The sequence below is a fragment of the Pristis pectinata genome, chromosome 6 (assembly GCF_009764475.1).
Source record: "Pristis pectinata isolate sPriPec2 chromosome 6, sPriPec2.1.pri, whole genome shotgun sequence".
NCBI lineage: Eukaryota > Metazoa > Chordata > Chondrichthyes > Rhinopristiformes > Pristidae > Pristis > Pristis pectinata.
Window position 1 is genome coordinate 13,102,104 of NC_067410.1, and position 26,982 is coordinate 13,129,085.

A 26,982-nucleotide genomic window follows, 5' to 3' on the forward strand; every position below is an offset into this window, starting at 1 on the left:
AGACTCGATGGGCCAAATGGCCTAATTCTGCTCCCATGTCTTTGGGTCTTATGGAATATAGTCACACCACCATTGAAGAATCTCATTACCCTCCAGGGCAAAAGTCAACTTGCCTGGTACCTTGATGACTGGCCTAAACATCTGAAGCAACATTGGCTGCACCACATGACTCACAGCAATAACTTGCTTCAGCTTCTTTGACAGCGATTCCAAATAAACAACTTCCTCATCTCAGGTATCAGGAAAACCTATCAACCCTAAGCTGATCAAAAGATTAGTTCATTTGTTATTTTGTAATCGATACCTGAAATCTCTTAATATATTGCCGGAAGCCCAAGACATGCCAAATGCTGAAATCGTACCTTAAGTTACGGCGATCTGTGTTGTACCGTGCAGGTAGTAAGCTACCTAATGTCCTATAAATGAGGAGGATTAGAATAGTCATTGTGGGCTCAGGCTCTGGCAAAATCCGTTGGTGCAAGACTTTACTAGTTTCATTCCGCACTTGGATCTCTGTATTGGAGGTAGGTTCAACTGTGTAGATAAAAGAATGTAGTGAGATGTAAATTCAGTCTGACAAAAAAACTGCAAAAGCAGAAAATCAATTAAACAGTCCTCAAGGGTTCAACAACCATCACACTTATCTACTGAAAATTTCCATCATACAAACAATTGTATGAAATATCAGGTCCATAACCTTCCATCGATACAGGCCGTCCCCAGGGAACGAATGGGTTGTCTTACTGAGGTCCATAAGTCAATTCTGTCCGTAAGTCAGAAAATACATAAAAATAATCATATCTCCTCAGTATTGCAATGAATGGCAGCAAAATTAGTTAAGACTGATTAGAAAGAACAATTACTAGAAGTGGAGAGAGAGAGAGAGAGAGAGAGGAAACTAGTTCTGTCTTTTGTGCATTGGACTTTTAAATTTAATAATATTATGGGAGCTCAGTTGTATGTGGTAGGAGTCCGTAAGTCAGGTGTCCATAACCCAGGGACGGCCTGTATTTAGCTAAACTGTTCTGATAAAAGGTTATGGACCTGAAATGTTAACTTTGTTGCTCTCTCCACAGATGTCATCTGATCATTTCTTGGCATTTCTGTTTTCATGTCAGATTTCTAGGCATTTGCAGTATTTTTTCTTTTACATTAGTGTTCTGCATTACTTATGGAATCCGATCAACATTCACTGGTATGCACTCTGGTAATCCACAGCAATCATCGATATGCACCTTCTTTAAATCCCATTGCTGAAACTGCAAATACTGTTGTTGGTTACCTTTAACCTTGGATGGAAATAAAACTGATGTTGGCAGTACAACATGTGTCTGTGCATCCCATGTAGACTGGCCACGGAAGAGTCCGCTGTGATATCGAGGAAATTGCTTTCTTGTTTTAATGCCATTCTCCACATGATCAATTGTTAAGACTGAAACAGAAAACCATGGATGAGGTTTAATGGATTTATTACTGGAGTAGAGATGTAGTAAAACACACATTGTTCTTAGAATTAAGCTTTCAATATCAGGAGATATGCAGACAAACATTTTACACTTATATAACTTTGAACTTATAACCTTTATAAATACATATAACCAGTTTTATCTAGAATCAGTAGAACAAAGAGTTATGCTTTTTATTTTACATGGAATATATTTTCAAGTTTAACTTCAGGCTATCTCACATGGGTATTCTGACTTGCTTCCACAAGGAATATATTTTTTACCTATCCAAGATTCAATCAGCTTGTAAAGAGCCCAGAGAACAAGCAGTTACCAGTTGTGACATGCACCTTAGTGTGAGTATTTAAAATTAGCAGATGATAGAACAATTACATGTAGCTTAGATGAAAGCTTTCAACTAATTAACAAAGTGAAACAATGGCTCCTGGTGGATTTACATGTTTCAAGTTACTTTTTAATATTCACTGACAGAATGCAGGCATGCTGGCAAAGTCAACATTTTGTTGTCTATTACCAATTGTCCTTGACAAGATGGGGTGAGCAGTTTCTTGTACAAGTGCACTTCTTTAGATGATAAGGCTGCTAGTTAGGGTGTTCCAAGATCTTGGACCAGTAGCAATGAGGAATGGTGAAGCATTCCAAATCAGGATAATGCATGACTTAGAGGGAACCATGCCAGTGGTGGCTTATGCTACTTGATCTTCTAAGTAATAGACTGCAGTTTGGAAGATATTATCAAAGAAACCCTGGTAAGTTGTTGCAATGTATTTTGTAGATGTACACAATAAAAAACTGCTGCACCAACGGTGGAAGTAGTTTTTATTGTGTACCATGCTGGTGAATAGAGTGTTAATCAAGTGTGGCTGCTTTGCTACGAGAGAGGGCAAGGTTCTTGAGTGTCTTTGGAACTACATTCTTCCAGGCAAGTGGGCAGTATTCTATACTTCTGACACATGCCTTGTAGACGGTGGAGAGGCTTTGGGGGATTCAGAGGTGAATCATTCACCAAACAATATCCAGCCTCTGATTTACTCATGTAGCCATGGTTCATTTAAGTTTATGGTCAAATATGATCTTCTTAGTGATGAGGACAGGGGGCTTGTTGATGGTTAGTTCAATTTCATATCAAGCAGAGGCGTTAAATTCCCCTCTTGAAGATGCCACTGCTTGGCAATTGCAGAATGCAATGTTACTTACAACTTACTACACCTTGCCTGAATATTGCTGCATGCTCTACTTCATTATCTGAGGAATCGCGCATGTATTGAACAGTTCACAAATGGCAAACATCTCACCACTGACCTTTTCATGAGGGAAGGTCATTGATGAAGCTTGAGAACAAAAACAAAACAGCTTTCATTACGTTTCAATGAACTTTGATGTCTCTGTGGCCTGAATCTCTTCTGATCGTTTCAGAGAGACTATTCAACTTGAAGAACATAGCATAAATTGCAAACTCCAACTTATAGTCTACTTACACTTTATCTCATATTCAAAAAGAATGAACAATCAAATAGTTATACAAACATAATCCATGCAATGCTTTATATGAATTAAGTGGTCTGGTCCATTCTCCAATGGCTGTGAAAAATTTGATTCTGAAGCCACTCTCCATCATTAAAACCTGATCTAAATTTTCATGACTGAATGAACTTTTAACCCAATATGCTGTAATATAGAACCACATGCCACGGTATTTCACTTTATTAGAGTTATCCATTATGGATACTAATTGCAATCTTGAAACCTTCATGGATGTCTGGAATGAGACTGCACCTCAAATAACATGAGTAAAGTGTTCTAGTATTTTACAATACATTTGTACCCAAGAAGCTGCAAGCACAGGCTATGCATGGGCAATTTAAATAAGATAATCACTGCATTCTCTGACATTCTAAAGGAGCTACTTACTAATATTGGGGGTTACAATGGCAACTGGGTTCAGGTAGGTAAGCTTCATGTTTTGGGGCCAGAGTCCTCGCATATATCTCGAGTTGCCGCATCAGGTGAGCAATCCCTTGTTCTGTCTGCTGAAGTGTATTCCAGTGTTCCCCATTTTCTAAATCCAGAGCAGCACTTCCTGCTCTTAAGAGATTCTAAAAAAAAATTGAATTGAAAGGATCATCACTGTAAACATGGCATATCCAAAGAGTAACTGACATTGGTTTTCAGTGCTGCTTTGTCACCTTGGACATCATGCTATCGATAAACTAATTCTGGTGTGATTTGATCCAACAATAAGATAATCTATTCCCACTTTTTCCACAGCACTAACATTGATGGTGTGTAATATAAATAAAGACTTTTGATATGAGTTCAATCTAATCATCACATGCAAAACAAGTTATATGAAGGTAATTCCAAAACAAGCTCATAGAAAGTAGGGAGAGAAGAACTTATTTTCCAAAAGTTTTCAATCAAATGATATTGGCTCAGATTTTGCTGGGGTAGGATCTTCATCACCACACTTCGTTAGACTTATTAGTACAAGTTTCAAATTTATTTTTTAAATCAGCAATATCTCATAATGGTGCAGAAGAAAACAACAGACCATCTGTGAGTAATACAATGAGAATATTAACCAATGAGAGTAAAGGACTGATAAATAAACAAAGGGTCATAGGGGATAAATTAGAGTCGGTGAATTCGATGTCAACTCAGAAAGAGTGTGGGACCAAATGAAGTAGATTCAACAAAAAAAGACAGAGCAAGATAAATGAAAAATTACAGTAGATTCTCTTACTTAAAACCAAGAAGGAGACCCCAAACTTAAAGGTGCTCATTTGCTGAAGAATGATTTATTGACAGCCATCGAATTACTACAACCATCTTTATTTACCCTTTTAATCACTAAACATAACTAGTTGGCATGGAACATCCTGCAGACACTGCAGAAGGACTCGATGGATACTGGGGGGTGGTTCCCTGAGCAGACTGTCCAGACCATCTGGCAGAATGCCTAATCGCCAGAACTCACCAACAAGCACCAAGACCTCACTTAGCTGGCGGTGAGAGGGGCCCTCCCAGTCAGATCCTTCTTGCATGGTTGGAACATCACTCCTAGCATGCGCTGCCCCTGGGAGGACTGCGCTGGGGACGAGGTGGTTGCCCACCTCTTTGCGGGCTGTGGGTTTGCGAGGAGGGTGTGGCGAAAGATGCAAGGGTCCTTGTCACGTTTCATCCCCAGCAGCTGCATAAACAGAAGATTCTCTGATATACGGGCTGTTCCCGGGGACACACATGGAGACAGACATCAACTGCTGCTGGAAGGTCATCAACTCGGTGAAAGACACCCTTTGGTCTGCCCGAAACTTGTTGGTCTCCCAGCACTGCGAGATGTCCATAGGGGAATGCTGCCGATTGGCACATTCCAGGCTGCAGGAGTACGTGCTGAGGGATGCACTAAAGCTGGGTGCAGCCAACGCAAGGGCTCGGCGGGGAGGATTACAGTTTTAGGGTTCTTCTGCCACTGGAGAGGGAGGGGTGGGGTCAGGCGAGGAAGCCCCTTAAGTTATTGTAAATATGGGATTGGGGTAGCACCCCAGGGAGCCACACGAGTGGCATTGGTGCTGTGGTTTTTGTTATATGAAAAGGTAACACTAATGATTGATCCTTACATGAATGTAAAATGTTTGCATTGTTTTATTGTTGTATATAGTTTTGTTTTTTATGATGAATAAAGTTTATTTTGGAATAATAAAAAAAATAACTAGTTGGGTTTCATGGAACAGAGGAACAACAGTCCACCCAACACTTCGAGCTTATTTGCCTTGCAGACAGACACTGGCTGATTTGTGACCCAATTTATATACTTCCATTTACCCCATAGCTTTTTGATAACCAAAATTATATTGGAATATCAGTTTCAGATTTAAAATTAACATGTGACCCAGCATCAACTGATGTTTCCTGGTATCAACAGAATCTACTAGCGAACTCTGACAAGTCTCTGAGTGTAGAAGTCTTTTTAAGTCTGCTTTAATCTTTAGATACACCCTGAAGGCTTAGACTTCACAAACCGTGAAAGTAGTTTCAATGTATTCTCAGTTCCCTTTAATATAAGAACATAAGAAATAGATGTAGGAGTTAGCCATTTGGCACCTCGAGCCTGCTCCTCCATTCAACAGGATCTGGGCTGATCTTCAGACTCATGCACCATTCTCCTGCCTTGCATCATATCCCCTGATTCCTTTAATATCCAGGAAATATATAGATCTCTGTTTGTAATGCAATCAACTCTCCAGGGCAAAGAATTCCAAAGATTCACCACACTTTGAGTGAAGAAATTTCTCCTCACTTCAGTCCTTAATAGTTTACTCATTCTTTTGAAACTGTGACCTTCAGTTCCAGACTCTTCAGCCAGAGGAAAACATTCTCCCTGCATCTACCCTGTCAAGCCCTCTGAAAAGTTTTGTGTATTTCAACAAGGTCACTTCTCATTTTTCTAAGTTTGAAATAGAAGATCAGCACGCTTCAACCTCTTCTTCTATGGACCTGGACCTATTGTCCAGGAACCAGTATGATTAATCTTCACTGAATTCCTTCTCTAGCAAATACATACTTTCTTAGGTAAGGAGGACCAAATCTGTACAATTAAACTGAAATTTTAATAAAGCATATTTACATTTGTAGCAACAAACAATCTGCTGGAAGAACTCAGCAGGTCAGAAGCAGCATCTGTGGGAGGAAAGGAACTGTCGACATTTTGGGTCGAAACCCTGCATCAGGTTTCGGGTCGACAGTTTGTTGAGCCGAAAACGTCAACAATTCCTTTCCTCCCACAGATGCTGCTTGATCCGCTGAGTTTCTTCCAGCAGATTGTTTGTTGCTCCAGATTGATGCATCTGCAGGTCTCTTGTGTCCCATGTTCACATTTGCGTTCAAAATTCCTAAGCAATAAAAACCCACACATTGTTTACCTTCCTAATTGCTTGCAGCACCTGTGGGTTAGCTTCCAATGACTTGAGTAAAGGAGACCCATGTAGCAATTCAGGCATCAAAATTTCCCCATCTCTCACTATTTAAAAAATACTCAGCATTTCTGTTTTTTTTAAACCAAAGGTAGATAACCTCACAATTTTTCAACATTGTACTCCATTTGCAACGTTGTTGTCCTGTCACTTATCCTGTTTAAATTCCCTTGAAGTCTCTTTAATCCATATACTACTTGGACTTTACAACTTAGTTTACTTTGTGCCATCAGCAAACTTGGAAGTATAAAATGTGGTGTCCTCAGCCAAAGCATCACTATACTTTGGAATAGTTTGTGGCCGTTGAAGGGACAGTGTCACAACCTGCCAATCCGAGAAGCACCCACTTATTCTTTTCTTTGTTTTCTACCTGCTAACTAACTCATGATAGTATATTGCTCCTGATTCCACGGTAGTGTAGAGTTAGCTTAACGCTATTACAGTGCCAGCGACCCGGGTTTAATTCTGGCCACTGTCTGTAAGGAGTTTGTACTTTCACCCTGTGTCTGCGTGGGTCATCCTCCGGGTTCTCCGGTTTCCTCCCACATTTCAAAGACGTATGGGTTAGGAAGTTGTGGGCGTGCTATGTTGGCGCCGGAAGCGTGTGACACTTGCGGGCTGCCCCCAGAACACTCTATGCAAAAGACGCATTTCAGTGTTTCAATGTACATGTAACTAATAAATAAATCTTAACAAGATCCTTCTGAAAATCCAATCCACCACATCCACTGCTTTCCCCTCTCATCTACTCTACTAGGGTATCCTCAAAAAATTCCAATAGATTAGTCAAGCATGGCTTCTCTTTCATAATCCATGTTGATGCTGCTCAATTATATTATTATTTTTAATTGTCTTGGCATCACATGCTTATTATAGATTGCAGCATTTTCCCTCCTACCAATATCAGGCTAATGGATCAGAAGTTCTCTGTTTTTCTCTCCCTCCTTTTTCAAAATAGTGTGGTCCTTTAATGCTTCCCTGCAATCTGCAGAAACCATTTCAGAAACTGTAGAATTTTGGAAAATGATAAGTTAGCCATCTCCTTCAAAACTATGGGATGTTCAACATTTATCATTTCTCAGGCTCATTGGACTTCCTCAGTACTATTTCTTACTGATACTTATGTCTTTTAATCCACTCATTTGCACTGGAACCTTGGTTCTTCATTATTTCTGGGAGTTTTTTGCGTCTTCTGTGAAATTAGACATAAAATATAAGTTTAAATCCTTGTCATATCCATATTCCCCATAATAAAATTTTCCACTTTTATCTGTAGGGGGCCCATATTTGCACGTACTTTTTTTCCCTTTTGCATACCTATAAAAGCTCTTACAGTCTATTTTTTGTTTCTCACATTTATTTTCCTTTCTTTATTTTAATTCTTTATTCAATTTAAAATTCTCCGACCTTCAGACATCCTGCTTTTCCTGGCAACTTTGTAGCATTTTCTCTATATTTAGTAATATAGAAAGTGTCATGACAACCAATCTTTCCCTCAATGTCAGCAAAACAGCTGGTCATTACCTTCAGGAAAGGGGGTGGCGTACATGCACCTGTCTGCATCAATGGTGCTGAGGTCGAGAGGTTTGAGAGCTTCAAGTTCCTTGGAGTGAACATCACCATAGCCTCTCCTGGTCCAACTACATAGATGCCATGGCCAAGAAAGCTCACCAGCACCTCTACTTCCTCAGGAGGATAAAGAATTTGGTATGTCCCCTTTGACAACTCACCAATTTTTTAATCGATGCACCATAGAAAGCATCCCTCTCTCCTCTTCTACAATCAGGCAGAAGATACAGGAGCCTAAGGGCATATACCACCAGGCTCAAGGACAGCTTCAATCCCATTGTGATAAAACTGTTTGAATGGTTCCCTTGTACAATGAGATGGACTCTTGACTTCACAATCTACCTTGTTATGACCTTGCACCTTATTTTCTACCTGCACTTCCTCTGTAGCTGTGACACTTTACTCTGTATTCTGTTATGGTTTTTACCCTGTACTGCCTCAATGCACTGTGTAATGAACTGATCTGTGCGAACGGCATGCAGGGCAAGTTTTTCACTGTACCTCGGTACAAGTGACAATAATAAACCAATACCAAAACCAATCTTTAATTTAGCTGAAATCCATGGTTGTAACACTTTTTCCATTGTGTTTCTGTATCTTGAAGGAATGTATATTTGTTGCTAATTATGTATTATTTCTTTAAATGCTAGTCACTGCACGTCCACTGTCACGCTCCTTAATGTAGTTTCTCAATCTACCCCAGCCAACCAACCCCTCATGTCTTCATAGTTTCCTTTGTATCAACTGCAAACCTTGGCTTCAGACTGATCTTCAGCATTTTCTAGCATTTATGTTATTTAATGGTCACTCTTTCCTTAAGGCACTTTTACAACAAGATTATTAATTAACACTTCCTTGTTGCACAGTTCTAGGTTGAAAATAACCTGTTTCCCCAGTCAATTCCTCAACATAATGAGCTGGAAATCCACCTGATACACATTCCAGGAATTCATCCTCAACATCATTTGTAATAATCTGATTTGTCAGCCAATATGTAGCCTACTCCTGTTAAATGCATGTCTAATGTTTTCAGTTGTACTGTACCCTATATCACAACTACTATTCACTAGCCTATAAACAACTCACAAACAATTCTGAACCACAATCTGCTGATACAAGATCCTTTCTTGGTACTGTATTGAGCCCAGATGTTTTTAACTCCTCTACAAGAGGAGAGGCTGTGCTTGATTTGGTATCGGGAAATGAACCTGCTCAGGTGTCAGATCTCTCAATGGGACAGCATTTTGGTGATAGTGATCATAATTATATCTCCTTTACGTTAGCATTGGAGAGAGATAGGAAGAGACTAGAAAGGCATTTACTTGGAGTAAAGGGAATTATGAGGCTCTCAGGCAGGAAATTGGAAGATTAGATTGGGAACAGATGTTCTCAGGAAAAAGTACGGAAAAAATGTGGCAAATATTCAGGGGATACTTGTGTGGAGTTCTGCATAGGCATGTTCCAATGAGACAGGGGAGTCATGAGAGGATACAGGAACCGTGGTGTACAAAGACTATAATAAATCTAGTCAAAAGGAAAAGAAAAGCTTACAAAAGGTACAGAGAGCTAGGTAATGTTAGAGATCTGGAAGAGTACAAGGCTAACAGGAAGGAGCTTAAGAAGGAAATTAGGAGAGCCAGAAGGGGACATGAGAAGGCCTTGGTGGGCAGGATTAAGGAAAACCCCAAGGCATTCGACAAGTATGTGAAGAGCAAGAGGATAAGGTGCGAAAGAATAGGGCCTATCAAGTGCAGCAGTGGGAAAGTGTGTATGGATCTAGAAGAAATAGCGGATGTACCTAATGAATACTTTACATCGGTATTCACCACGGAAAAAGATCTGGGGGATTGTAGTGAGGACTTGCAGCAGGCTGAAAAGCTTGAGCATGTAGATATTAGGAAAGAGGAGGTACTGAAACTTTTGGAAAGCATCAAGTTGGATAAGTCGCTGGGACTGGATGAGATGTACCCCAGGCCGCTGTGGGAGGTGAGGGAGGAGACTACGGAGCCTCTGACGTTGATCTTTGCATCATTGATGGAGACAGGAGAGGTTTCAGAAGATTGGAGGGTTGTGGATGTTGTTCCTTTATTCAAGAAAGGGAGTAGAGATAGCCCAGGAAATTATAGACCAGTGAGTCTTACCTCACTGGTGGGTAAGCTGATGGAGAAGATCCTGAGAGGCAGGATTTATGAACATTTGGAGAGTTATAGTATGATTAGGAGTAGTCAGCATGGCTTTGTCAAGGGCAGGTCCTGCCTTACGAGCCTGATTGAATTTTTTGAGGATGTGACTAAACACATCGATGAAGGAAGAGCAGTAGATGTAGTGTATATGGATTTCAGCAAGGCATTTGATAAGGTACCCCATGCAAGGCTTATTGAGAAAGTAAGGAGGCATGGGATCCAAGGGGACATTGCAATGTGGATCCAGAACTGGCTGGCCCACAGAAGGCAAAGAGTAGTTGTTGAAGGTTCATATTCTGCATGGATGTCAGTGACCAGTGGTGTACCTCAGGGATCTGTTCTGGGACCCTTACTCTTTGTGATTTTTATAAACAACCTGGATGAGGAAGTGGAGGGGTGGGTTAGTAAGTTTCCAGATGACACAAAGGTTGGAGGTGTTGTGGATAGTATAGAGCGCTGTCAGAGGTTACAGTGGGACATAGATAGGATGCAAAGTTGGGCTGAGAAGTGGCAGATGCAGTTCAACCCAGATAAGTGTGAAGTGGTTCATTTTGGTAGGTCAAATATGATGGCAGGATATAGTATTAAATGGTAGGACTCTTGCAGTGTGGAGGATCAGAGGGATCTTGGGGTCTGAGTCCATAGGACGCTCAAAGCGGCTGCGCAGATTGACTCTGTGGTTAAGAAGGCATATGGTGTATTGTCCTTCATCAATCGGGGAAGTGAATTTAGGAGCCGAGAGGTATTGTTGCAGCTATATAGGTCCCTGGTCAGACCCCACTTGGAGTACTGTGCTCAGTTCTGGTCGCCTCACTACAGGATGTGGAAGCCATAGAAAGGGTGGCAGAGGAGTTTACAAGGATGCTGCCTGGAATGCGGGGCATGCCTTATGAAAGTAGGTTGAAGGAACTCGGCCTTTTCTCCTTGGAGTGACAGAGGATGAGGGGCGACCTGATAGAGGTATATAAGATGATGAGAGGTATTGATCGGGTAGATAGTCAGAGGCTTTTCCCCAGGGCTGAAATGGTGGCCATAAGAAGAGATAGGTTTAAGCTGCTGGGGAGTAGGTATAGAGGAGATGTCAGGGGTAAGTTTTTTACTCAGAGAGTGGTGAGTGCGTGGAATGGGCTGCCAGCAACGGTGGTGGAAGCGGATAGGGTCTTTTAAGAGACTGTTGGATAGGTACATGGAGATGAGAAAAATAGAGGGCTATGGGTAAGCCTCGTAATTTCTAGGGTAGGGACATGTTCGGCACAGCTTTGTGGGCTGAAGGGCCTGAATTGTGCTGTAGGTTTTCTATGTAAAATTTAATCAGGTTCAACAGACAGAAGCTATCTTTTACAAATCCATGCTGGCAGACACTCAGTCCTTAACTACAGACCCTTATTAGTTCCCATCTATAGATTCTAGACATAAAAATCTATAATTCCCTGTTCCTCACCAACTCCTCTCACCTTTCATGAAAACTGGCATACAAAATTTTCCATTCGAAAGGTTCCAGAATCAAGAGGACTGTAGAAATCTAGGGCATTTACAATGTTTTCACCAATTTTTTTTTAACTGTATGGTGGAAACAATAAAATAGACAATTTGTGTGCAGATGCAGCAACTTTCTGATGCCAGTCTGCAGAATTTAAAGCACAAACTTCCAAACAACTTATGAAAAATTGAAGTTCACTATATTTCTTCCTCGGTAACTGTTATACTTTTATTACAGCTTTTGCACTGCAGAAATCTTGCTGTACAATTTGTTGTAATGATATGCTGTACCTCTGTATGTGCTTAGCTTAGGAAAAAAACATATTCCATTAATTCAGTATAAAATTAATGATTTGATTTATTTCGTGACTGTCACAGATCTGTAAAAAAATTCAAGGGATTAATTCAAATCTGAAATTGTGTGCCTTTGACTTATTATTAAAATAGTTATGATTGGACTGAAATCTTTTATAAGGTACCATTGACTTATATCACGTTATCTCCACAGTTCCAGATTAATGCGATGCCATAAATTTGATTCCACAGTTCAATGAAGCATTGCAAACTAAGTATGCTTGTTTCAGATTAATAATTCAAATTGTAATCATTCAGAAAACAAACTAAGTATTTTGTAAAAATTAAATAACCCCAAAGCAGGCAGTGACATAGATAATACTTTGTCTACTTTTGACCTTCAAGGGACAGATTTCTCTGTGAACAAGCATTCACTTTCAATAATTGAAAATCAAAATGATAGTCATAGAGTTATACAGCACGGAATCAGGCCCTTCCGCCAACTCGTCCATGCTGACCAAGGTGTCTTCCTGAACTAGTCCCATTTGCCTGCAGTTGGCCTATATCTCTCTGAACCTTTCCTGTTCATGTACTTATCCAAATGTCTCTTAAACATGGCAATTATACATGCCTCTACCACTTCCTCTGGCAGTTTCTTCCATAAACCACCCTCTGTGAAAAACTTGGCTCTCAGGTCCCCTTTAAATCTTTCCGCTCCAACCTTAAACCTATGCCCTCTAGTTTTGGAATCCCCTACCCTGGTAAAAAGACTGTGACAATCCATCTTATCTATGCCCCTTGTGACTTTATAGACCTCTATAAGGACTCTTTCCCTGGACCTCAGCTTCCTTCGCTCCAGGAAGCTTACCCAGACTCTCCTTATATCTCAAGCCCTCCAGTCCTGCAATATCCTTGTGAATCTTTTCTGTACCCTCTCTAACTTAATCACATCCTTCCTATAGAATGGCGACCAGAAATGCACACAATATTCCAGGTGTAGATTCACTAATGTCTTGTACAGCTGTAACACTATGTCCTATCTCTTGTACTCAATGCCCTGCCCGATGAGTGACATAGCTTCTTCACCACCTTGTCTACTTGTGTCACCACTTTCAGGGAACTATCTAGTTGTATCCCTAAGTCTCTCTGTTCTATAACACTGCCCGGGGCCCTGTTATTCACTGTGTGACAGCAGCCCTGGTTTAACTTCACTCTTATCCAAGTTAAATTCCATCTGCAATTCCTTGGCTCACTTTCCCAGTTGCTCTAGATCCTGTTGCAACCTTAGACATCCTTCTTCACTGTCCACCACACCACCAATTTTGGTGCCATCCGCAAACTTACCAATCATGTTGCCTACATTCTCATCCAAATCGTTAATATAGATAACAAACAACTGAAGAGGCTGGAAAACTGAAGAGGCTGGAAATCTGAAGTAAAAGCAGAAAATGCTGGAAGTACGCAGCAGGTCAGGCAGCATTTCTTCACAGCTGCTACCTGACCTGCTGAGTGTTTCCAGCTTTGTCTGTTTGAATTTCATTTTCAATAAGTTGCATGCGAGGAAAAACATCTCTTCATAAAATAATCAATTAAGTTTCACAATTCTAAATTCTCATTGTGAATTACTCGTTTTGTATTGCAACAGGAAAAGATTTTTTTTTCCCCACAGGTTTGGTGGTGAATTCAAGTATTACCTTCTTGCATAGATATTAATCTGTTCTGCTGGACAAATGGCTCTCATTTCCTGCATGCGTTCTAATCTGGCCTCATGGTGGTTTTATTATTGTCCCATGGGATATGGGTGTTGTTGGCAAGGCCTGCATTTAATGCCCATTCACCATTCCTACTTATCCTTGAGATAGTGGCAAAGGTTCTTCTAAGTTGAGAGGCAGCACTGATGACGGGTTAGAGTTAGACTGAAATGGTGATAGCTTTCAAGGTGGCATGTGACTTGGAAGGGAGCTTACAGGCAGTGTTCACATGACCCTGCTGCACTTGAGCTTTTAAATGGCACGGGAGATGCTGTCAAAGAAGTCTTGACAAGTTGCTGTTGTGCATTTGAGAGATGCGTACTTGAAAAACTTCTTCCAAACACACTGAGCTGCTGGAAGATATTACTATAATTTAGCCTATGTACTTGCAAGATGTTGAAATCTGGCAGACAAGCAGAAGTTGGCATTATTGTACTACAATTTTTGAGATTTAAAAATACATATTTCTACACAGGACAAATTAAATTGCTACATTTGTATTAGCAAACTGGATTTCAATGGTGAATCTTCTCTACTGCTCCCGCTTACCTTCAGATGATCTCGATTATACTCATGCCATAATGAACTTGCACATTATGGGTCACGTTTTTATACTCTTCCTCTCCAACAAGCTGGAGCATTTATGTTTTGGAACACGCTCACTAAATATTCACATTGGTTTTTCTGAAGGTTTCCACTGATAAGAGTGACACATGGGCACAGTCAGAAAAAGATACATACAGTGCCTACCTTGGCTACACCTGTACATTATTTACCAGGTGGTGCAAAAACATAAATGAATTTGGCAGTAACTCCAAGTCCATACTAATCACTTACATTCATTTAGCCATTTTCATTTTGGTTGGAATTTATTTTCTCACCAATTACTCTAAGCATTCTCAGTCGACTAGGCTTAATTTGCTGCCCTGTCTTCATCAGCAATATCAATTCAGATCTTGATGGAGCTAATGCTGGCTCTTGTCCAGTATACTACATTATTCTCCTTCCTTACCTTCTCATTTTTACTTCAATGAGCAGATTATTATTGAGAACAGTCTTCTGTTGTCAGATCTGTGTAATGCCAGATGGTGTTAAACTGTTCATCTTACGTGCTGTGTACATAAACAAGAGTTGACACAAAGCCAGACAGACGTTACCATTACACCAGATGGGAATAAATTGTTGCTTTTTACCTGGTGTTTGCTGTACCTGTACAAGATTTGGCAATGACTTATAAGCAAATTGTTGTACTGTGCCTCCTATGCAAACAAACTCCTTGCAATTTTTACCTCTGTAAAGTGTATATCCTGTGTGGCTGTAAGATTAAACCCACGTTGAGTGCATTCAAATCCCAACATCTTCAAGAGAAGTCGGTAAGTAATGTAGATGTCGTTTCCAAAGTAATGGTTTATCTCCTCAGTGACTGTCCTTATGTGTCGAGCCAGTTTCTTTGCCTCTATAGTATTAAGTTCAGTTTCATTCCTTTCCAGACTTGCAAGCTTTCAACATATAGAAGGAAACAAAGACAAACTTCAGTGTCACAGAAATCACACCATGCATATAGATTAAATTAAACAAAATTAGGTACTCGATTAGCAGAGATCAGGATCAAATACAAACTCATCTTCCCACATTGGTTAGATAACTACATGTCTCAGAGCTGCTGGATCATGTATGTAATTCATCAACAGGCCATTCATCTCATAGGGCAGTAAATTCAAACATGTGTAGTAGTGATTATGTTTCACCAGAAACAAGAAATCAAGTAAAAACTGGACCTGTTCTAGCTGGTGGGGGGGGGGGGGGGGGGGGGGGGGGGGGGTGTGTGTGTGTGGTGGGCAGTGGGTGTGATGGGATACTGTTAAATAAATGGTTGTAAGCCACTTTATTTTACATAGAACATACAATAATACAGCACAGGAACAGGCCCTTAGGCCCATGAAACCCACCTGCTTGCACATAGTCTGTATCCCTCTATTTTCTGCCCATTCATGTGCTTCTTAAATGTTGCTGTTGTATCTGCTTCCACTACTTCCCTTGGAAGCCTGATCTAGCCACCTACCGCTCTCTGCACAAAAAACTTCTTTAAACTTTCCCCCCTTTCACCTTAAAGCTATGACCTCTAGTATTTGACATTTCCACCCTGGAAAAAAAAGACTCCGACTATCTACCCTATCCATTCCTCTCATAATTTTATATACACATTCAGGATGCCCCCTCAGTCTCCGACACTCCAGAGAAAATAATCCAGGTTTGTCCAACTTCTCCTTATACTAATATCTCTAATCCGGGCAACATCCTGGTGAACCTCTTCTGCACCCTCTTCAAAGCCTCCACATCCTTCCTGTAATGTGATGACCAGAACTGCACACAATACTCTAAATAACCGAAGTTTTATACCGCTGCAACACGACTTCCTGACTTTTATGACTATTACAATGTTCATATTGCAATAAGCAGACTTGTAATATTGTGATTGGAGGCTTGGCCAAAACATTTTTCATTTGGTTATCTTATGACAATGATGGAATGGAGTCTGAAATACAGTGACAGAGTTTTTAAAATACTTACGTTCTCTGCCAGTTGTGTGAAGGGTGGAGATGTACAGTTGAATAGATCTGGCTCTAACCAGCCTTGTTCCTCCCCGCAGTGTCGAATTGCAGTACCTGAAGAAGACAGTAAGATCAGCACTCGAGAAAGTCAGGCTTTTTACAAACTACTACACCAAGCCAAGCAAAGCGTCACACAATCCAGCAGTGAGCAGAACAACTTACCAGCAGCCCGTATCTCTGCAAAGCAAGGAGAAAGAGGGAAAAATACAAGTCAAGACCATAAAAAGATGAAAAAAGTGAAAGAATGGAAATCTACACATTCAAACAGTGTACAGAGAGAAGCTGAAGAGATGCCAACAGCAAGACTTCAAATAATTCTATAAAAAAAGGTACATTTGGAATTCTTTTGTTCATGTGGAGAGGTAAAGTACTGTGAGCTCATAAAAGAGATGGAAGTTGAAGCTGTCCTGTTTTAAACAAAAGCGTTTACATTGAATCAAAATAACTCAGGCATCAATGTCTGTGAAAAGGCCTCCTGATGTCAAAACAAGCATTTTTAAAGAGAAGCAGCATCATGGAAAAGTATAGACAAAAAATGCCAAAAATGACAGTGAGTGACAGAATTGTTAGACAGCAAAAAAAAAAGTACACATGTGAATTGGCAAGTGTGCTTGTATGACAAATAAAATGAGTCAAATACGGTAAAGATCTTCCGAAATTGAATATGAAATTAGTACTAAAACGACTGACTGGTAAATTAGGAGGCTGGGATATGCTTATATGAAGTACTAAATTACACATGAGCCTTTAAGTTTTAAAACAAATCTTTCTCTGTATCCAAGGGCATTGTAGAATGTAGACCACAAATAAAACTTAAATCAATGTCAATTTGTATACATCCCAAAGTTTGACTGAGCGGTCAAAATATAAAGAAAATACTTTTTCCAAACTCTCTGGGCACACCAAATCCATGTTGAACAAGGCAATAAGAAATACAAGTAAAATCTGGATCATGCTGTTTGGGTTTCATGGGACAGACTACCTGGGTTTGAGAAACAGAGTCCAGAGTCATTAATAAAAGTGTGAATTTAATCAAATATTCCTCACTCTTCGTTGATGCAAATTATGATCTCTAGATGTGTAAACCTATATCCATTACTTTTGGATGAATAGTTGATAGACTCTCAAAATTAGCTGACATTGTTTTAAATTCACTATTATCTGTAAGATATCCTACTGTGGGGCTACAGCTCTTTGAGGACTTTAAAGGTGTCCAGAGAAGCAGTGCAAAACAAATGAGCATGAATCAGAAGCAGTTGTGCATCAATTTACTTGTACCTTGATTTCACTGGAATGAAAATTAGGTAGAGGGCAAAATGAGCAACTGACTCATTCATTCTCACGCATTTTGTACAACTACCGGACAAATTCATGCCACCAAGTGCTTTTTAAAGGAAGTGCATGAACAATGCTTGTGTGGTTATCTGAACTTAGGATAAATATATATTACATTAATGAATACCAACTGTTTGCTTTTATAAACACCAACGTGTTGTGGCTAAACTTAACTGGCAACATTTTACACTTTGCCTTTCTTACTTTGATGGCTAGCTTGCATATGCATTTAAATATCTAGAGCTATTAAGAATATCCTCAACAATGGCTCAAGAATATACCTTGCAATGTTACTAGCTATTTACAAATTTTGAAAACCTGATGAGCGGAAAACTGCAATGAAGGATTTTATATAATCTATGTACGGCTATGTATATTATTCTGCAATAATACAGATCAGACAAAGCATTCTTATGGACAGAACTTTGCTAAGACTTTGAGCTATGAACATTCAGTTCCACATTGAAAAACAGGAGTACACTCTTACTCTTCAGTCAGATTCTAATGCAGTTGTATGAGGCATCATTTATAACTCAATTCCTCTCATCTTTGGTGGATCAATGCTCTTAGATTCAAATGTTCCTCTGTTGTCACTGACGAGGTGAAGGGGATAACAGGTCTAACTTGCAAACAAGAAGGAAAATCTCATGATAATGTAACAGAATAGTCACTCACCAAGGGACCCTTTTGGACACATTACACCTGCTTGAAGACCAAATTTAGTTCGTGGCCACCAAACACCAGCCTTGAGTGATTTGGGGCATCCATCATATATCACTAGAGAAGAGTAAAGCAACAAAATACATTAAATGTGCAAATGACTGCTTTAAATCAACTTATATTTTATATGCTGTAGCAGTTAAATCACTTCATACAGCCCACAACTATTTTACAGAGCAGTAATGATGGAAGTTATGCAGTCTCCTGGAATCAGGCATGCCAACTGCAATGATTATAAATGTGTGTCTTCAACAATAAGTAAGGTAATGAGGTATCAAATAATTATCAAAAAAATCAGTTCCTGATGTGCTTTGTTACAACTCAGAATCACTGTCTTACCAGTGAGGCCTGCTAATGGTTAGCAAAATAGCATTTTAATAGGATAAAAATTATATGCATTAATTATTTGAAGATGCAAATCTCTCTCAACTCCTACAAATTAGTTTTCCAAGAGTGGGTGTGGCATTCCTTCACTAGCTGAAAGACAGACAGTTAATTCCTTCCAGTGGAAAAATTAAGATTTCACTGAAATGGTCTCATTGCAATGCTTCCATGAGGATGAAACACATTTATAATGGTGTGGTGAAAAATACGTACTGTGCATTAGCTTTGGTAAGAATAATCATGAAAAATATTCATCTCTTCTGCTACTAACACAACTTATAGCAGGACACAGACATTCCTATTAAGGGTAAATGCTTCTGTATTTGACATTTAAAAAATTCTGGAAATTATCGGCAATTAGACATCACCTGTGGAAAAAATAGGTATTGTTTCAGGTCAGTAACTTTCATCAGAACTGGAAAAAATATTAAACATCAGGCAAGTTTAAAGTTGCAGAGGGGGAGGAGAGATAGGAGAGTTAGAGAAAGAAACATCTGTGGTAGAGTGGAGGCCAAAAGAAAATGATTGACACAATTACATTCAATTCAGAGAATATGTAGGCTGCTTGTTGATGGCAGCTAATGATTGGAGGAGGTGTGAGTAGAGGGAGAAAAGAGAAACTAAAATACCCTTCTGCAATTGTGAGATACAGAAGACAGCAAATGCTGGCAAGCTGAAATAAAGGAGAATGCTGGAAAAGCCCGACAGGCCAACCAGCAAACATGGAGAAAGAAAACCCTAGTTTCGTCAGAAATAGACATTTAAAAATTATAGACAATGAAAATCTGAAACAAAACCAGAAAATACTTAAACAAAACACTTGGCATCCATAGAGGAGAACAGAGCTAATGCCCCAAATTGACGCTCCGCTCCCTCCCCGTCCAAAAATGGCCATCAAAACACCAAGCCTGCTCCTCTCCTCACAGTTACTGGCTGACCCACCAAGCATGCTGAGCATTCACTACTCACACCAGAACTGGCCAGTTCAGAATCAAAAGCAGGTTTATTATTGTGAAATTTGTTGTATGTCGTGAAATTTGTTGTCTTGTGGTAGCAGTACAGTGCAAGACATACAAATTACATAAATAGTGCAGAAAAAATAATGAAGTAGTGTTCATGGACTGTTCAGAAATCTGATGCTGGAGGGGAAGAAACTGTTCCTAAGTAGTTGAGTATGGGTCTTCTGGCTCCTGTACCTCCTCCCCGATGGTAGTAACATGAAGAGGGCATGTTGCAGATGGTGAGGATCCTTCGTGATGGATGCCACCCTCTTGAGGTACCGCCTCTTGAAGATGTCCTCGATGGTGGGGAGGGTTGTGCCTGTGATGGAGCTGGCTGAATCTAAAACCCTCTGCAGCCTCTTTTGATCCTGTGGTATTGGATGCCCCATACCAGGCTGTGATGCAAACAGTCAGAATGCTCTCCACCGTACATCTGCAGAAATTTGCAAGAGTCTTTGGTGACATACCAAATCTCCTCAAACTCCTAATGAAGTTGAGCTGCTGGCATGCCTGCTTTGTGATTGCTTCAATGTATTGGGCCTAGGATAGATCCTCCGAGATGTTGACACCTAGGAACTTGAAGGTGCTCAACCTTCCACCGCTGACCCCTCAATGAGGACTGGTGTGTGTTCTCCCGACTTCCACGCCAACTGGAAAGGCTGAATTCAACGATTTCAGATTGCCAATGTTCAGCCATAAGAGTTGAAGCATGTCTCGAAAAAGGATACCTCAAGGTTACAAGGACACCTAAATCCCTTTGTCCATAGTTGTTTTGAATGGCAGTTATTATCAGATTTTCATTCCAGATTTTCAGAATATGTAATTAAAATACTTTTGCAATGAAATTAAAAAAAACTGCAGGATGCTGGAAATCTAAAATATAAAGAGAAAACGATGGAAATACACAGCGGGTCAGGCTGCATCTGTGGAAAGAGAAACAGCTAACATTTCAGGTTGGAGACCCTTTGTCATACTGTTTTCTGCTGAAGGGTCTTTGACCTGAGACATTGACTCCATTTCTCTTCCCACAGAGGTGGCTTGAGCTGCTGAGTATTTCCAGCATTTTCCTTTTTTTTAATTTTTATTATGTTTGCAGATAAACTACTTGAGTGCTATTTCCAATCAGAGGAATAAATAGGTGAGGAAGTATTCATGATTGGATGAATGCCATTAGTTGCAGTTGCAAGACAGGGGAAACTGACTCAGGTATTTGTTTTTCCTCAAATTTTCTGCATATTCATCTTCAGAAATGCAGGTTCAAGCATTTTTCTCTAATTTCATTTGCTTGCTCTCATGTAATGCTTTGATCCATGTTGTTATACTCTTCCACTTGAACTTGAGGACAATCCTTTTCCTGCTTATATCCAACAACAGATTTTCAAGTCTGAGTGTAAATGGCCATTCTGTTGATTGTAATTTGCTGAATATTGCAATTTATGAAATATATTAATGGGTTATTTTATGCAATACTTTACATGGGCAATAAAGTTATCTTGTGAACTGTGTTGAAACGGTGATGGATGCAGTAAGCAGGGGATAAGAGCTGATTCAGGTTAATAACAAAGACAATGGGGAACATTCTCACATCCAAGACAAAAGGTTTGAGTTAAGTTAACACTAGTGCAATAGAGAGGAGATATTTCAATGGTGGTGGTGCTTTTTTTTAATCAACAAGATGTTAAATTGAGAACTTGAGTCTTCCTGGATAATATTTGTTCCTTAATCCAAACCCCCAAAACAGGTCACATGCTCACTTTCTTTAATATTTACAGAAATTGCACATGGTAGCAATTGAATTCCCCTGCATTACAGTAGTAGATACACATTAAAAATATTGCCTATGAAATTGCTCTGGATGCTGGGAGGACAGGAAAAGGCACTGTATCAATGGAAGCTCATATTTTCATGTTTATTAGATATCATGCTGATATTATATGGCCCACATGCTTTCTAAGATGAAAGTTTCTGCTCTTCACAAACATCAAAAGATCCACTGATATAAGTGAAAGACCAACATCACGCAAGATGGGGAAGGAAATTCCACAGGTTTCCAAACAGTTCAAGGCACAGCCGTATTGACAGAAGCAAAGTTCTTTGCTAAACTTTGGCTTCTTAATGCTCAGTGCCCAGCCTATCATTACCCTGTTGGGATGAAGGATGTCGTTCAGCTTTCATGTTGTTCTAGCCATTGATTTTTTTATGACATAATAATAATTTGGGATGAAACCATTAGGTCCATTAAGTCTATGTTGGCTCTCACCAGCATTCTCCTACTTACTGCTCTGTAAACTATTCACTCTCATGTATTCATTACCTCCCCTTGTTCTAAAAATCTCCTATGTTAGGGGTAAATTTTCCACAGCCAACTGACCTATCAGCACATCTTTCAGACATGGAAGGAAATGAAAACCCTGCAGGAACCCCACACTCTCACAGGAATAACGTGAAAACTCCTCACAGACACAACCTAGGTCACTGGAATTGCATGACAGCAGCAGCAATTGCTGCCTGTGTGTTAATGGTGAATTTGTAGCATGATGTCTCAGCAAATCAATTATTATAGAGCAAACTGCAATCATATTACATCAATTAATTTTAGATTTAACCTTTTATTTTGCTATATGTTGCAATAGAACACCTGAATGGGGTGGAAATCAACACTGATGTTCTGAAATATGTTGTACAAGGCAAAATATAAATGCATCATTCAAAACACTAATTGTTGCAGTGAGACTGAAAGAATCTCTTTAATTGTTCTAATAGTTGATCTTCAGGTATAATGGGGATTTGTCTCAGCAGTAAATTGTCAAATATCGCTCATAATGACTCTACATTGTGGGCCCATTAAAGTTAATGGTCCACACATATAATGCGAGTTTCAGCATTCACGAATACTGTTATGATGAGTGTTTATTGTAGGAGTGTAACACATGGGCATAAGATTTCAATCTCCAATTAAAAACATGCATTACAAAGGCACTGCACAGGGCTACCCATGCCAGTTTGTCCCAGTGTCATTATTGTGTGATTTTTATACAGGGACTTAATCATTTAGGAGGTAACAGTCATAATGTTTTTACCACAAGCACATATTAAGTATGAGTAATTTCACCAGTCCTGTACACCAGCTGGAATTTACCTGCACTAACTGGTGTCATGCATTTCTTAAAAGAGAAGTGAACACTGAATACAATCTCTGTTTGAAGCTCAGGGAACACTGAAAAGAATGATGGCAGCACAGAACCAGCGGACATTTTGCTTTAATGACATTGACCCAGCATCATAGTCAAAAGGCTGAATAGTAGGAAGGCAGCAAGAGCAGAAATGTAATGGCAGTGGGAGGAGGTGACCAGAAAGATCAGTGTTAGAAGTAATACCCTCAGGTGTTAACCAAGTGATGGAAAACGTTTAATAACTACTTCACAAAGTCAGCAAGAACAACAAGACCTATCAACTACTGTACATCTACAGCTTAGTAATACACCACATCCATATACACATCTCACACCCTGCACACAATGTCAGCTATTTAACGTGGAAACATAGTATACACACATACAAATATAATGCACATATAAACACACAATGCAAAGCATGCACTGACATGTTTCCTCTCTCTTGCAGGAAAAGGCAGCAGATATTTGCATCAGTAATTTGGTTGAGCGGTGATCCTGGGCTCTGCTGCTTATGAGCCTGAGACCACCAGAGGATCAGAGGTTATTCAAGATGATAGTATGCTCATACCTATTCCCCCTCCTGACATACACTCTCCCTTCATCTCTCAAACTATTCTAGTGTATAAGGTTCATATAATTTAACCATGTCCCTATCAATTCCATCAACTCAGACCACCACCGCTCCACTGCTCTCCTCAGCACCATCATATTCTTGTGCCACTTTCATTTCAGACAGTGTAGAAATACAACTGGCACGAGCCATGAGAATTAGACTCAGAAAAAAATGACAGCACGTCACTGCATCTAACAGCCACGACTACAAGCTCCGTTCCTGGCGCTTTGGAGAGAGTAGACAAGAGCTTATTAAAGTGGGTTCTACGTGAGATTAAGTCACCAGGCACAAGCAAGGCCGAGGGAAAGCATGATTCTCTAAAGAGTTGGAGCTCCAGAATTCACTGTGTCTGAGCTGATTGAATTCTGCTCCAACTGGTACCCCACCAAACTTTTAAGTGTTTCAGGTGATCCCTCTGAACAGTGCAGGTCCCTGCTCTTCAGAACCGATTTCCTGTACTTGGTCTGCATTGTAATTGCATTCACAAATTAATTTCACGTTGGAGACTTCAAAAAATGCGTTACACAGGGATTGGCATCACACAGGGCCCTGTATGCTTCAGGCATGTGTTATTACACGTACAAAACCACGTAGTCTAAAGTCTCATTATATGCTGAGCACATTAAGGAACCAATTGGATTTCACAATTGATTTAACCGTACAGTTGACTCCCACAGCCCTTAAAGATTATGCTCTGTACAAATTAATTTGTAGGCCACATTCTGATATTATTCCAGTAACATTAAGTAAAACAAAATTTAATAGTACTACATTTAAATCATGTGGTCTGGCAACATAAGGTTAGGTTTTCTGTTTCAAGATAAACATCTTCAACTGTAATGTTCAAGCCCAGTTAATATGCAAAGTTCTCAAAGTACTTGACAGGGTCGATGTGAGTCTGGCGTTTCCACTGACTGGGGTGTCTAGAGCCAGGGGCAAGAGTCTCAAAATAAGGGACAGAGATGAAAAGAAATATCTTCATTCATATTCTAGTGAATCTTTGGAATTCTCTGTTCAAGAGGGCTCATTTGCTGAGTTTACTTAAGACAGAGACTGATTGGTTTTTCGATGTTAAGGTGATATGAGTTTAGTGCATGGAAGTGACACTGAGGTAATCTGCCATAATCTTGTTAAATGGTACAAAGCAAGGGGCTGAACGGGCTACTCCTGATGCAGTTGCTTACTTTCTTAAGTATTCTCCTCATCTACATGAGTAATCCTTCTGTTAAACTTGCAGGAGCTAACAGTTGTATTCCATATCAGCTTTCTTTGTCAGGTAACTTAAATTATTTAGAACCATAGAACACTACAGCACAGAAAACAGGCCATTTGGCCCTTCTAGTCTGTGCTGAAACTTTATTCTGCTAGTCCCATTTACCTGCACCCAGTCCATAACTCTCCAGACCTCTCCCGTCCATGTATCTATCCAATTTATTCTTAAAACTTAAGAGTGAGCCCATATTTACCACATCAGATGGCAGCCTGTTCCACACTCCCACCACTCTCTGAGTGAAGAAGATCCCCCTAATGATCCCCCTAAACTTTTCCCCGTTCACCCTAAAGCCATGTCCTCTCGTACTTATCTCTCCTAATCTAGGTGGAAAGAGCCTACTCGCATTTACTCTGTCTATACCCCTCATAATTTTATAAACCTCTATCAAATCTCCCCTCATTCTTCTACGGTCCTAGGAATAAAGTCCTAACCTGTTCAATCTTTCTCCTGTTCAATCTCAACTCCTGAAGACCCGGCAGCATTCTAGTAAATCTTCTCTGCACTCTTGTCCTAATTTTTTGGAATTAGGATTCTGTGCTAGAACTAGTTGTATTCTATCAAACAATGATCTACCACAAGCAAAAGTTAATGAAAACTCTATCAATTAAGGGATTTATTGAGATGCAAACTACAATATTTTCAACTGCAGGATCAATTGCTTCAAAAGCTTATTGAATCACAAACATATATCCAATTATTCTCTGCTATTTTAAACGAAGTGTTGGAAGTGTTATTGTTTTTATTAAGTTAGCAGATGAAGGGAAATGATTGGAAATTCATTCACATTAATAGAATAATGCTGATACATGCTTCTAAGCCTAAACAGTCATACAAAAGTATATGCAAGAGCTCCAAAGGAGAACCCTGCCAATAGAAGCTTTCTCAAAGAAACATGCATACAGGGTGTAATGATTATATCAGTAGAATTTTAGAAATTTAATTCATAACAAAGTTTTTTTAAGGTTTACATCTGTCCAATATCAGTAAAACAACATTTTGAAATATTTTCTGGAGTAAATCAAAGACAGGAGCAAACAAGTGGCAAGCCCTAAGGGACTAAACAGTTATTCATGGAAAATTAATTTTGAGCGAAAACTGGCAATTAACATCAAAACAAGGGTTTTTATGGATATGTGGAAAGGAAGAAGGAGCAAGGGTAAATGTGGGATCCTCTGGAGGGAGAGACTGGGGAACTAACATAAGGAAACAAGGAAATGGCAGATAAATTAATACTTTGCATAGGTGGCAGATAAATTAATACTTTGCATAGGTCTGTATAGCCCATACTGTAAATATCCCAAAGATATGATGGACTAGTTTCAAACAGTATGGCAGAACTTGTAACAATCACTATCACAAAGGACAAGATATTAGAAAAACTAATGGGACTTTAGACAGATGAGTTGCCAGATCCTGAAGGCTTGCATCAGAAGGTTTTCAAGGAAGTAGCTGCAGAGTTCTGGGAGAGTACCAGAGGACTGGAAAACTGCAAACATTGTTCAAGAAGGGAGGAAGACTAAAGGTAGATAACTATCAGCTTGCTAACTTAACATCTGTTGTTAGCAAAATGCTGGAGTCTATAATCAAAAAAGAAATAGCATCATTTAAAGAAGGTTAATTCAATCAAACTAAGTCAACAACATGGTTTTATGAAAGGTAAATCATGTTTGACAAACTTGCTATCATTCTTTGAGGACTGTAACAAGCAGTTGATAGAAGGGAATGTGTGGATGCCGTTTATAGTTTGTTTGTTTTTCCAGGAGGCATTTGACAATGTGCCACATAAAAGGATGATGCAAAAGAAAAGAGCTCATCATGTAGAGTGAAGTATATTAACATGGATGGAAGACTGGTTATTGCATAGAAGACAGAAAATCAGAATAAAGGGTCTTTTTTAGGCTGTAAGGATGCCACAAGGATAGGTTCTTGGCCCTCAATTATTTACGATATATATAATGACCTAGAGGAGGGGCAGTTTGCTGATGACATGAAAATAGGTGATAGGGCATGTGGCACTGAGGATTGTTGGACTCTGAAACAGAATACAGATAGGTTGCGTGAGTGGGCGAAAACTTGGCAAAGGGAGCTTAATGTGGGAAAGTGTGAGGTTATGTACTTCAGTAAAAGGAGTCAAAAAGCAGACTGTCATTTAAGTG

At 39.7% G+C, this 26,982-nt stretch overlaps 1 protein-coding gene across 1 annotated transcript in view; it reads right to left on the bottom strand.

Moving 5' to 3' along the window:
• Nucleotides 1-26,982, bottom strand: part of celsr3 (cadherin, EGF LAG seven-pass G-type receptor 3) — a 195,994-nt gene that overhangs the window by 48,283 nt on the left and 120,729 nt on the right. The window contains 8 exon segments of the mRNA XM_052017972.1: nt 363-534; nt 1,283-1,432; nt 3,378-3,432; nt 3,434-3,562; nt 15,002-15,211; nt 16,284-16,378; nt 16,487-16,501; nt 18,335-18,436. Coding sequence (XP_051873932.1) covers nt 363-534; nt 1,283-1,432; nt 3,378-3,432; nt 3,434-3,562; nt 15,002-15,211; nt 16,284-16,378; nt 16,487-16,501; nt 18,335-18,436 — 928 coding nt within the window.